The 14,087-nt window shown below is 44.0% G+C and overlaps 1 protein-coding gene across 10 annotated transcripts in view; it reads left to right on the top strand.

Moving 5' to 3' along the window:
* TACC1 (transforming acidic coiled-coil containing protein 1) overlaps window positions 1-14,087 on the top strand; it is a 111,788-nt gene that overhangs the window by 20,474 nt on the left and 77,227 nt on the right. Inside the window, exon 1 of one of the 10 annotated variants that reach the window (XM_026508306.4) lies at window positions 5,563-5,709. The exons of 7 other annotated variants lie outside the window; for them this stretch is intronic. In XM_026508306.4, coding sequence (XP_026364091.2) covers window positions 5,633-5,709 — 77 coding nt within the window. In that variant the 5' untranslated portion in view covers window positions 5,563-5,632. Of the gene's footprint in view, window positions 1-5,562; window positions 5,710-14,087 lie in introns of those variants that run through there. 2 more of the 10 variants (XM_026508308.4, XM_044387496.3) reach the window with 2 other exon arrangements.

Below are 14,087 nucleotides of genomic sequence, written 5' to 3'. Positions count from 1 at the left end.
CAAACTACAAAGCTGACTCAAGAAGAAACAGAATGCTTGAACAAACTTATGACAAAGAAATGAAATTTGGAATTTATAAACATTCTAACAAAGAAAACTTCTGGCTCAGATGGCTTCACTGGTGAAGTCTATCAAACATTTAAAGAAGAAATAATACCAATCCTACAAAAATTCTTCCAGAAAATAAAGGAGTAGGAAACACTTTTCAACTCATTTTATTATGCCAGTATTATCCTGATACCAAAACCAGATGAAAACATCATAAGAAGGAAAACTACAGATCAATATCCCTCATGAATATAGATACAAAAATCCTCAACAACATATTATCGAATCAAATCTAGCAGCATATAAAAAGATTATATGCCATAATCAAGGGGCAATGCAAGTCTGGCTTGACATCTGAAAATCAATCAATGTAATTCAACAAATTAATGAATATAAGAGGAAAGTAATATGATCATTTTAATAAGTACAGAAATAGCATTTTTGAAATTCAATACCCTTTTATCATTTTAAAAAAAACCTCAGCGAATTATGAATAAAAGCAAACTTCCCAACTTAAGGCAATCTACAAAAGATGACAGCTAATGTCATGCTACAACATGAAGGATTCAATGCTTGCCACCTAAGATCAGGGAAAAGGCTAAGATGTTAGCTCTAACCACTTTCATTTAATATTGTAGTGCCTAGACAATGGAATACCTGTGCTAGGCACTGGTATACAGAGTATAAAGGAAGAAGTAAAATTGTCTTTATTTGCAAGTGACATACAGAAAACCTTAAGGAATCCACAAAAAAAACTATTAGAAGTAATAATAAACTTAGTAAGTTTGCAGGATACAACATACAATAATCAATTTTATTTCTTTATCTAAAATAGCATAAAGGGGCTCCTGGGTGGCTCAGTTAAGCATCTGCCTTCAGCTCAGGTCATGATCCCAGGGTTCTGGAATCAAGCCCCAAATGGGGCTCCCTGCTCAGCAGGGATTTTGTTTCTTCCTCTCCCTCTGCTCCTCCCCACCACTCGTGCTCTCTCTTTATCTCAAATGAATAAATAGAATCTGTAAAAAATATTTTAAAATAGCATAAAAACATTTAGGAATAAATTTAGCAAAAGATGTGCAAGACCTATAGGCTGAAGACTATAAAACCTTATGGGAAATTCAAGACTTCCATAAATAGAGCTATACCATGTTCATAGATCAGAAGTCTCAATGTTGTTAAACTAGCAGTCCTCCTTAAGTTAGTCAGTAGATTCAGTGTAATCCCCGTGGAAATCCAGAAAAGGTTTTTTTTTTTAAAGAAATTTACAAATTTATTTTAAACTTTATATGAGAAGACAAGAACCAAGAATAGCTAAAACTATTTAGAAAAAGGAGAACAATGTTGGAGCACTTATACTACCTAATTTCAAGAAAAACATGTGGCTCTTGCAGTAACAATATGTGGCCCTTACTAACAATATGTGGTAAACCTAATTTTATTCTTTTGGCTTTTAAATTGGCATTTCAGTAACTTCCAAAAAAGGAAAGGTGGTGCAGCTCTGAGATAAGCATGTAATTTCCCAAGATGGCTACTATGATGGGTAATGCTCATTTGGCATGATTGCTGGGGAGAAAAATCCATGCTGAACATAAGCTTTGTGATCAAGACAGAACTGGGTTTAAATACTGGATACACCACTTACCTCTCTAAACCTCATTTTCTGGGCACCTGGGTGGCTCAGTCAATTAAGCGTCTGCCTTCAGCTCAGGTCATGATCCCGGCGTCCTGGGATCGAGCCCTGCATCAGGCTCCCTGTTCAGCAGGGAGTCTGCTTGTCCCTCTTCCCCTGCCCCTTCCCCCCTGCTCGCATTTTCTCTCGCTCATGCTGTCTCTCTCCCTCTCTCAAATAAATACATAAAATCTTTAAAAAAAAAGTAAACCTTAGTTTCTTCATCTTAAAATGGGGTGCACAGTGTAAAAATTAAGGAAATACAGCACAGAGTTTTAACACATGGCTGTGTTATAACTCTGGCGCTAACCTGGATTCTATTCCTATCTCTGCCATTTTGTAGCTGTGTGGGCTTGGGAATGTTGAGCCTTTCCATGCTTCACTTTACTCATTTGTAAATCGAGGATACTAAAGTGCCTATAAACATTGTAATGGACATTAAATGAATTAATAAATCTAAAGCACTTAGAACAGTCTGGCATATAAAAAGTCCTCAAAAAACTGTTACTTCCTGTTATCATTTCCTTGTGTTATAAGGAAGAAATGTGGTTACTTTCATCAACCACCAGTATCCACTAAATGCTAGCTCCCATCCTTCTGCGGGGCCTAAGTAGCATTCTAGGGGTAGGGTTTGACACTGACGAGCGTATTTTGTGATATAGGGGGCAATGATAAATTTCCATTTCGTAAATTTTCTTTCTTGACTATTCCTTCAGTGTTTAAAAAATGCCTACTGACAGAATTGTAACACAAAATGGAAACCTTAACACCGGATATCGAATACCACCCCTCCAAGACTCCATCACAGGCCATATATCTGCTTTGATCCCAGCTGGCCGTCATGGTAAGCAGCCCGTTGCCCAGGGACTGCAAAATGCCGGCTGCCTCCCTCCTCCCCTCTTCCCTTTCTTCTCCTTTGGTCGCTTTAGGCAGAAGCTACAGGACACCATAAAACAGCCAGAAGGTTCTGTTCTCCCTTTATTCCGTATCAAATGCAATAGCAAGCGGTGTCCAGCTGTTACCCTTCTGCCCTCCCCTTGAAGGACAACTCCTCGGCTGCGTGAATAGTTCTGAGCCCCAGAACTGGCATTCCTTGCTCGGTCAATGGGTCAGATGACAGCAGGGTCATCCACACCTTAGAGCTGGCCTTTGAGCGCACAACCTCAGAACCACACTGAGGGAGAGGAAGTGCTTCCATTTCTTTAATAATTTTCCTCAGAGAAGGACTCATGATTGCATGGTAACAACTCTGTATTTTCATTAGGGTTGCTGAGCTTTTAAGTGTTGCGTTCTCATTGAAATATAAAAAGCCAGAAGGATTTTAAACCAAGAGACATTAAGCAGAGGATTTGTAGATATCTCAGAGCCTATCCCTTTGTTGGAGATCTGCAGCCCGTCTCTGAGATGGGGAAACAGAACTTGGCTCTGCTTCTAGGTGAAGGGCCAATCATTACATGTTGCGGGGAAGAGGGCTGTTTGGGTCTCTCAGGTCTATCCTGGGCATTTTCCCTGAAAAGCCCTCAAACGTTTACTTCCCAAAGACAAGACTTCCCTTTCACTGTCTTCACTCCCCTGGGTCTGCAGCCCCAGCTGCCCAAGTCTCTGTACCAGCGAAGGCAGCAAAACCAGTAAAAACAAGCATCTGTGCAGAGATGCTCTTTGGCCCCCTATAGCCAAACTTTCTCACTATTTTGCAGACTCTTCTTCTCCTCATTGGTTTCTCTGCATCACAATGGGGTGTGGGCTTCACTCTTTTCCTTTTGTTTCAAACAATGTTAGTGATGTTACTCTGTGCCTTTCTCCACTAATAATAATAAAACTTTCCCCAACAGCCCATCTTGTCTACCCAGTAGAAAGAAAACTTTCCCCTCCTTCCCCTCCTCTCCTGTTGTTTCCCCTCCCATTTTTCCCTTGGAGTGATCCACTGGGAATAAAGACCTTTCTCGCTAGGAGAGGCTGAGTGTTCCTCTGAAAGGGACCGCAGCTCTGACAGGGTTATGTTTGCGTTATCAATGGCACTTCAATCACATTGCCGAAGTATTCCAGACAGAATGTGTGAAGAATGTGAGCTTTTTAAAAAATCATCGGCCAAGAGTCAACTTTTCTTCAGCTGTTTGAAATCCTTCCCACACAATATCAATTCCCAGTCTCACTACACTTGTACTAATTAATATTTATTTTCCCATGCCCAAATACTCCGCCTGTCTATGCCTACAATGTGGAAGCATCCTGAACCCTAGGAACTCTCTGGCTAGGGTACAGAGAAGATAATGTATAAACAGGAAGTCAAAATTTGACATAAAAAAAGATCTGTTGTAAATACAAGTCTCCATTATGAGTTTTCCCTCCCTTTCTGGAAACATTAAAATGTAGGCACGTATATCTTTATTGCCTAAAGCTTCGAGTCAGGAACGAAGTTAATGCTGAACACCATTCTGTGTGCTTTGCCACAGTCTCATTCATTCATTCATTCATTCAGCAAATACTTATGATATATAAGGCAGGATACAGGCACTGTGCCAGGAACCAAGCTTGCATACACAGGTAACAAAGCATTCTTTTCATTATAGAACTCATATTCTAGTGGAAAGACAGACAAGTAAAGAAATGGTTACAAAATAAGATCGTAAGTGCTGTGTTAGAGGAATTAACACATGGTGTAGGAACACTGGGGAGGGAAACGATAACATGCATGTATCGACCATTATGTGTCCACTATGCACCAGGCAGTGTTGGGGGACCAGGGAAAACAAAACAATTCCCTGTCTTCGCCGAGTTTACACTCCAATGAAAGAGACAGGCAATAACAAAAAAGATGTACCACCAGGACGCAGAATAGTGTTACAAAAGGGAGGTCTGAGTTGGTCTGGAAGGACAAATAGGTGATAGCAGAAAAGGGCATTCCAATCTTTGTTTAAAAACAAAACAAAACAGGGGGATGGAGAAGAGATGGCTGGAGAGGAGGGATGTAGGAGATGGGAATGGGTGAGAAAGGGCATACCTGTTCTAAAAAAGGGAGTTCTTAGGTGTATCATTACGTGGATCACAGGTGCAATGGGAGGGATAGGGTGCATTTTTCCCTAAGACAGAGTTTGGAAGAGAACTCATTCCAAACTGAATATCAGAACCAGAAGGGACATTAGAGGTAAAAATGAACATACTCCCTCATTTTACAGACGAAGAAAACAAGACTCGCAGAGGGTGACGTAATTTGTCCCAAGTCGGGGGCAGAACCGGGATACACGCGTTGTTCTCCACAGCTCAGCCCTGGCCTCGCTTTCAGGCGAAGCTATGGTGGGGAGGCCGTTAGGAAATGCAGCCTCGGTCTTGGGATACACACACACACACACACACACACACACACACACACACACACACACATACACACACACACACGCCCCCTTCCGGTGCTTCCCTGCAGAGCCGCTCCCCTTCTAGCCTGCAGCAGGGACTCCCCAGGCGCCGCCGACCGCCCCGGGCCGGGCGGGCAGACGGCGACGGCTCCCCGTCCGCGGGGCCCCCGGGGTGCGTCCAGGCCTCCCGCCCACTCCACCTGTTTTCGTTCGCGGCCAAGGGACTTCCCGGCTGGGAGTGCGGCCCCCGCGGCCCGGTCCCCCCGGCAGTGTCGCGGGGCCCCGGCGGGAGCCGAGCGCTCAGCATCTCCCGGGGCGGGAGCCCCGGCCGCGGCGCAGGCCGAGCCCTGCAATTGGCGGCGAAGTTGGCGGCGTCTCGAGCAACGCCCTTCAGCCGGCTTTCCCGGCGGCCGGGACCCTGAGGCAGGGCTCCCCTCCATCGCCCGCCCCTCCGCCCCACCCTTCCTCCCCCGCCCCGCCGCCTCCTCCCCGCCCAGGGTCCGGGTCGAGCCGGCGCGCCGCGGAGCACGGGCGGGCGCAGCGAGGCGCCAAGCTCCGAGCCATGGGAGGCTCGCACTCTCTGAGCCCGCGGGGCCGGGAGCCGGCCGGGGACAGGCCCCCGACAGCCCGAGAGAGCGCGTGAGTCCCGAGCCCTCCCCGGGGCCGCCGTTCGGGGGTTTGCGTGCCAGCCCGGGATGCGAGCGCACGGCGCCGGTCCCGCAGGGGCTGGGAAGGTGGGGCTCCCGCCCGCGCCCGCGGGGGGCCGGGGGCTCCGGGGTGGGCCTGGTGGGACGTCCCGCCCCGAGCTTGATCCCGCGGGGTCCTGGGGCGCCCGGCCACGACCCCCCCCGCGACAGAGTCGCGCCCAGGAGGGGCCGCTGCCCTGCGCCTGTCCACGCTGCGCGGGTGGAAGGGGACCCCGAGTTTTCCCGAACTCGTCCAAGCAGGAAAACACACGTGTCCTAAAGGGCTCTGAAGTATTCGCGAGACAGCTATATGCAGGGAGGTGTAGATCGTAGAAAGGAGCTCGAGTCTCCGGTAATTTGGCTCGTGTTGGCCTTCGGAGTGCAGGAATTTGGATGCAGTGCTTGTTGCGCCTAAGAACTCCCTCTCTTGTTTGCTCCGAGGGCTTCATGATGATCTCAGAAAAAGGGCTGTATTGTAGCAGCAGCAATTAGGCTTTTGTTCTGGGACAACAACAATTGGGGACACCAAGTAACTGAAATGCAAGCTGCGAAGGAACATTTTTAGAGAACGCGATTTAGAGCAAGTTAGTTGCACGGTCCTCACCAGAGAGGATGCGTTGATAACTACTTGAGAACCCAAACAATCGTTAAGCTTTTAATTTAAAATAATTTGAGAGCGTGTGTGTATCTTGGAGGTGAGGTCATGTTGAGGAATCCACACTGTATTTTAATTCAGCCCATGATAAACTTATTTGAGAAAGATACACTTAGGCTTCACATATAGCGGCTTGGGCCCTTCGAGGGCTTTTTGGTCGTCTTTTCGAGGCACAGTAGCTCGAAATTTCCAAATGATAGACGTGTTAGTTACGCCTCCTGCTGCTTATGATCACTAAACTTAGTTCAGGAAGCTTATTAATCATAGGGATAGCTGAGAATTATCCAGCATCTAAAATGTGCAACACACTTAAATACTCTGTCATTTAATCCCCGAGAACATGGAGTTAGTTTCTATCATTGTCCTCATTTTACTGATGAGACAACTGAAGGACAGAGAGATTAAGTGACTTGTCCAAGGTCACACAGCTAGAACGGGATGGACTCAGGTTCTCTGACTCCAGAACTCTTGAAGCTACCTCCCACTGGAGAGTTGGGGCTATCTTAGGAAGCCAACTTTTGCCTGGGCTGGCAGAATACATCTCGCTTTTTTTTCTCTAATTCTTCCTGAATAAGGGAGAAATCTGAATTAGCAATGCTTAGTACCTACTCAGAGGAAATTGCCGAAAGTCAATTTAACCTTTTAAAAAGCAAACACAAGCGGCAGTGTAACATTGAGATGAAGTTAAGAGTTTTGGAAGCACAGTGCCCTTGGTTTGATTCCAGGCTCTGCTCCTTAACAGCTGGAGCTCTTTTATCTGTTCCTTAACCTCTCTGTGTCTATTTCCTTATTTGTAAAATGGGAGTGAAAACAATGTCCACTTCACAGGCTGTTCTGAAGAGGACATAAGATCATGTATATATGAAAAGCAAGTTATAGTTTTATCTCTGAGCAAGATTTTGTTTTCGCAAAGGATAAAAGTTGACTGTTTAATCTTTCTGAACATGTGGCAGGGTTTACCGTGTAATTTGAAAGTAAATATTGGACTCATTCACTGGGAGCATGCTGAACTCAGCGTGCTGAACCTGTAAGGTTCGGTGGTTAGGGTGAGGAATTTGAGTCCCCATTGTTAGATCATTCAATGCCTTGGCAATAGAGAGAGGATCTGTCTTTCAGTAAGGTTCTTACATGTACCTTCGATATTTAGCAAGCTGGCCTAAATATGATCACATAAAAGCCCATCTTTGATCTTCACCTGGGATGTGGGAATGCAGCCCAGAGATGCCCTTCTGCACTCCGTTGCATGCATGAAGAAGCACGTAAACTCAGGTAGGCAGTGATAGGATTATTTGGTCTCAGAGCGTGCAGACTCTGCTTAAGGAGTGAACCCTACAAAGCACTTGGCGTGCACCAGGTCAAAGACGAGAAATATGAGATTCCGTGCCTGTAGTATAAAAAGCTAAAAGTATGCCCTTTATCCAAGCCCTGCCTTATTTAGATGTAGAAACCACAAGTCTCTCCAGGGTCTAAGAAAGTGGGGGATTCATTGTTAATGTCACGTGGCCGCAGATTTCCTGCCGGATGTATGGCTGTTGTGGATAACGCTGACCTCAAGGAAGTTCTCCTACTCAAGCCTTTTCAGTTGCATTTTCAAAATCTATTGTTCCTTTAAAAAAAATAAACAAATACATGAGAATCTCACGAGGAAAGCATTACTACTGGCATTTGTCTTTTGAGGGAGAAATTATGTTTCAGGATGTTCACAATTTATATTTCAGAATAATGTAATCAAGTGCTAAAATTAACCAGATAAATCTCTCATAGCAGAGCTCTATTGTGAAATATAAAGGAATATGGATGTACATGAAAAGAAATGTCTGGGGGGTTTTTTGGTTGTTTTTTTTTTTTTTTTTTTTACGCAGTCTCTGTGCACAGTCTGAGTGAAGAAATGTCCGATTTTAAGATAATGCTCATTATTATTAAAAATTGTAGCTGTCTACCTCCCCCAAACCCAAGGATACAAAATTGCTAGCTTTGGTAGAAAGTAGGGGAAATTTCACTCATTTATTCAGGGAAGCTGCACAATATGGTGATTAGGAACAGAAGCTGCAGAGCGAGGCCGACCTGGGTTAGAACTCCAGCTAGATAGCTTACTAGCTTGGTTCGGGAAGCTGTGGAAAATAGTCACTTAATTCTTCTGTTGGGCAAAATTTCTACGTCTTTAAAATGGCAATAATTGTGAGGTACCTGGGTGACTCAGTCGGTGGAGCGGCCACTCTTGATTTTGGCTCAGGTGGTGATCTCAGGGTTGTGAGATCAAGCCCAGAGTCCGCTTGAGATTCCCTCCCTCTGCAACAGCACACCCCCCTCCCCCACTTTGGAGCACGCATGCGTGCTCAAATAAATCTTTAAAAAATAAATAAAATGACAGTAGTCATAACTACTTTTTGAAGTGGTTTGTATGTTAGTGTAGGGCCTTGCACTTGCTGACAGCACAATACCTGAGTTATTGTAATGCTTGTATGTAAATGAACCCATAAACCAGATACTGTGCTGGGTTCCTTGGGATGTATATTTTTGAAGAAGGCAGGGTCTTTTCTGAAGGGAAGGTCGACTTGTGCCCTAATTCAGCAAGGCCTCTTAGAGACGAAGCAAGGCAATAACTTTTTTGAGTTAATTTTTTCCCCTCAGTTAATTTACATTTTCCAGAAAGATGCACGATCAAGAGGATGGGCGTGTGTTTGGGAATACGCAGTTTGGTGAAATGTTTGACATCGCTGGTTCCTTAAGTGGTTAGTTTTGGCAGTGTGGCCAGGGTGGGTTTTCTAAGAGCAATAAATAATTTGGGGAGAGATTTGAAGAATGACATAAACAGAGCCTATTATTCATTAGGGAAGATGGTGTGTAACTAATTCATCCGCAACTTGTTGAGCTTGTCTGCCTGGAATGCAAGATACGCACCTGCCGTCATTCTTACTAAGTTTTTAGACCAATCTTTGGATTCAGAGTACATCATAATGGAACAGGACGGTGGCAGCGTCAGGAGGATTTTCTGAAGTCTGGAGTGGTTTTGCCGTGCACCTTTTTTTTTTTCTTTTTAAGATTTTATGTATTTATTCAACAGATAGAGACAGCCAGCGAGAGAGGGAACACAAGCAGGGGGAGTGGGAGAGGAAGAAGCAGGCCCATAGTGGAAGAGCCTGATGCGGGGCTCGATCCCATAACGCTGGGATCACGCCCTGAGCCGAAGGCAGACGCTTAACCGCTGTGCCACCCAGGCGCCCCATGCCGTGCACCTTTCTATCATGTGAATTAGATGCAGCTTCTACAAGGTTCTAGTGAACTGCAAAATCAGCAACAATTAAACTCAAGGGCTTCTTGACGGGCAAGTCACTGTGGGACAGATGTCCCTGACCTGAAAAGGAAGCGCTGGCTTTGAGGTTTTAGATACAGGACAACATGACTCAAAATAAGTAAATTTGGGGAATAATATTTCTGGAACCCATTGCAATTTTTATTGTCATTAAAAACATTTAAGTTCCCAATTGCTATAGAAATTTTTAAAATACCCGTGTTTAAATGGCTCCATCTTCGGTGAAGCCAGCACAAAAGGAAATGGTGCGAACTGGAAGACAAGGGGGTTATTGGTGTGTATATGATGAGTATAGTGGTCACAACTTCTAGACCGTTAGGGTAGTTCAGACGGTAAAAAGGTTAACAAGGGAAGAAAAGTCCCTCTCTGAAAATCATGAAAAGGTAAAGCAGTTGCTCTACCAAGGATTGAAACTCTAAGGAAGTTCAGGTATGGTTTTGTTCCATGATTTCTTCCCTCTTTTCGACTCAGTGCCCCACCCCCACTTCTACTCTATAGCTTCTCCCAGCTGGTACATGTTTCAGTATTAAAAATCAAGAAGAGAAGGGGCGCCTGGGTGGCTCAGTTGGTTAGGTGTCCAACTCTTGCTTTTGGCTCAGCTTGTGATCTTGGGGATTCAGCCCTGAGTTGGGCTCTGAGCTCAGCCTGGAGTTTGTTTGAAGATTCTCTCCCTCTGCCCCTCCTCCCTCGCCCATGCACTCTCTCGCATTTGCGCTCTGTCTCTCTAAAATAAAATAAATAAATCTTTAAAAATCAAGAAGAGAAAAGGAAAAAAGGCAGAGCATGGCTGCTGGTGTCCTGAGCTAGCAAAGTCGATTATGTAATATTTGAGTTGGTTTGTATGCAGAGAGGGCTAAAAGGTGCATGAATTTGCTAACCCAAGATCAGGAAGTGAACTGGTCACATCCCAACGGCCACGGAACGTGGAGGCCCATCTTCTGAGGATGCTCGCTCAGGCTACTGTGGGATGTTTTTTCTTTTTGTCTTGTGGGAAAATACACATAACATAAAATTCACCACTTAAATCATTTTTAAGTGTGCACTTAAAATGAAGTGGCATTAAGAACATTCACAGTGTTGTGTGACCATCACAGATACCCATTTCCAGGACTTTGTTGGCATCCCAAACAGAAACTCTGAGCTCGTGAAGCAGTAACTCCTCATCCTCCCCCCGCCCCCCCAGCCGCCAGTAACCTTTATTCTGCTTTCCGTCTCTGCCTGTTCTGGGTCGCTCCTGTAAGTGGAAGCATACAGTACTTGTTCTTTGGTGTCTGGCTTACTTTATTCAGCATCATGTCCCCCAGGTCCACCGCTGTTTTAGCATGTGTCGGAATTTCATTCCTCTCTACGGCTGGGTATTACTGCAGCGTACGTATACACCCCATTCTGTTTATCCATTCGGCTGTTGATGCACACTTGGGGTGCCTCCGCCTTTTGGCCATTGTGAGTAATTCTGCTGTGCAGGTTGGTGTCTGTTCAAGTCTCTACTTTCAGTTCTTTGGGGTATACGCCCAGGAGCGGAATTGCTGGGTCATATGGTAACTCTGTGTTTAACTTTTTGAGGAACCACCAAATGGTTTTCCCTAGGACTTCATTTTACATTCTCACCAGCAATGCATGAGGGTTCCAGTTTCTCCATATCCTTCTAACACATTTTTTTTTTTTGCTTCTTTTTAAACTAATATCTAGCCTAATGGGTGTGAAGTGGCATCTCGTTTTGTTTTGATTTGCATTTCCCTGGTGATTAGTGATGTTGATTGTCCTTTCATGTGCTTATCGACCATTTGTATATCTCCTTTGGAGAAGCGTCTATTCAAGTCCTTTGCCCAGTTTTGAATTAGGTTGTTTGTTTTGTTGTTAAGTTATAGGTGTTCTTCAGATATCCTGGATATTTTTTTTTTTTAAAGAATATATCCCCTGGAATTTGATGGTCTTTTTTTTTTTTTTAAGATTTTATTTATTTATTCGACAGAGATAGAGACAGCCAGCGAGAGAGGGAACACAGGCAGGGGGAGTGGGAGAGGAAGAAGCAGGCTCATAACAGAAGAGCCTGATGTGGGGCTCGATCCCATAATGCCGGGATCACGCCCTGAGCCGAAGGCAGACGCTTAACCGCTGTGCCACCCAGGCGCCCCGAGATATCCTGGATATTAATCCCTTATCAGATTTGTGGTTTCAAATATTTTCTCCCGTTCTGTGGGTTGCCTTTTCACTATGTTGATGGCATCCTTTGATGCACAAAAGTTCTTAATTTTGATGAAGTCCAGTTTATCTACTCTGTTGTGTTGCCTGTGGTTTTAGTGTCATAGCCAAGAAATTACTGCAAGACCCAATGAAGATTTTGCCCTATGTCTTATTCTAGGAGTTTTCTAGTTTTAGCTCTTAAGTTTCGGTCTTGTATCCATTTTGAGAGTAAGTTTTGCATCTGGCATAAGGTAAGGGCTCCCTCATTCTTTTGCATGTGGGTTCAGTTTTTCTGGCACCATTTGTTGAAAAGATTATCCTTTCCCCACTGAATGGTTTTGGTACCCTTGTTGAAAATCAACTGACCATATATGTGAGGTTTTATTTCTGGGCTCTCTATTCTGTTTGATTCATCTTTATGTCTCTTCTTATGGTAGTACCACACTGTTGAGATTACTGTAACTTTGCTGTAAGTTTGAAATTAGGAAGTATGAATCCTTCAGATTTTTTTTTTTTTTGTGTTAATCTTTCTCTGTCTCTCTGTGTGTGTGTCTCTCTGTTGCTTTTTCTTCTTGACTGGTGACAGTCAGCCAGCCTTGCATGAGAGAATGCTAGACTGCCTTCAAGTGGCAGTATGCCCCAGAAATTCTCCTCTGCCCTCCCTGCTTCCCCACCTGCAACCAGGCTTTACACCCCAAGATATCTGCTGGGAACCTGCCCTGGCCAGACACTCAGGTACCGAGTATCCAGAGAGGACCTAGATGTGGACAAGAGCCCCTGAGATGCAGGCAGGAGAGTGGAACCACTGTGAGGGTCCGAGGTCCTGAGAGATGAGCATCAGGAAGTCCACCTGTTCCCAGAGAAGAAACTGAGTCTGGAAGGAGTCCTGAAGGAGGAGTGAGTTGCCAGGTGAGGGGGTCAGGGAAGGGCAGTCCAGATGAAAGGAAAGCCTGTGTGAAGCATGGCCCCGTGGTGTCAGGGGCTTGCCTTATCTGCGGAGTGGTGAGGGTTTGGGAGTAAGGTGGATGCGGAATGGACTGGTGGGATTGAGAAGCAGTGACTTTGGAGAAATGGATAAAGTCTGGGTGATGAGGTCTTTGTGGCTGTGTGGCTATGAGGTCTTTGTGGCTATGTGGCTTCGGACTTAATTTCAGGAACCATAGATGGAAATTTTCAGCTGAGGGGTTGGCCAAACCACCATGGTAGCCCTGGACAAAACTGGGGAGAAGTATTCTTGCAGAGTAGCTCAACCAAATGGTGGGGGGTCCAGTAAACCATAGCTTCCTATGATTCTCCCCAGCACCTCACCTCCTACCCCGGGAAGCACATCCAGGGGGACTAGAGTTTCCTTTTTCAGTGTCCCTTACCTTGTCTTCATTTCTGTTTATTAGCTATTCAGTAGCATATATAAACATTTCCATTTTTCTGATTATCCAGATTTTCTTTTTTTATTAAAATTCAATTAGCCAACATATAGTATATCATTAGTTTTTGATATAATGTTCAATGATTCATTAATTGTGTATAACACTCAGAGCTCATCATATCACGTGCCCTCCTTAATACCCATCACCCCGTTACCCCATCACCCCCACCCCTGATTTTCCAAATTTTCTATGAGAAGCATATATTCCTTTTACAATCATGAAGTATATAAAAAATTTGAAAATTTAGAAAACCCAGAAAACTATAAAGAAAAAATAGATTTATTTTTATAAATTTTATAAAATTTTATAAATTTTATTTTCATCATCTCATTACCCAGCAATGACTATTAATATCTTGGTACATTTTTTTGCTATCTCTTTTTTTCCAGTAAATATATTTTTCTTTTTTTAATTTTCCTTTTTATTATGATATGTTGGTCACCATACGGTACATCGTTAGTTTTTGATGTAGGGTTCCATGATTCATTGTTTGCGTATAACACCCAGTGCTCCATGCAATACAAAAGTGGGGTTATACTATGTTGTACATTCTGATTTTTTGACTTAATGTTATTAACATTTCTCTGAATCATTATACTGATTATACATTATCTACACGTACCGTAGGTTATTCAGTTTTTTCCTACATGGTTGACATTTAGGTTGGTAACTGTTCTTGCTCCTGTAAATAACACAGTTAATAAATATCCTTATAATTCTTTGTACATCTCTGCTTAATAACTTAGGATACT

This window comes from Ursus arctos, unplaced genomic scaffold, assembly GCF_023065955.2.
Source record: "Ursus arctos isolate Adak ecotype North America unplaced genomic scaffold, UrsArc2.0 scaffold_27, whole genome shotgun sequence".
Classification (NCBI taxonomy): domain Eukaryota; kingdom Metazoa; phylum Chordata; class Mammalia; order Carnivora; family Ursidae; genus Ursus; species Ursus arctos.
Note: the sequence above shows the minus strand (reverse complement) of the source record. Positions and strands in the feature narration are given on the sequence as shown.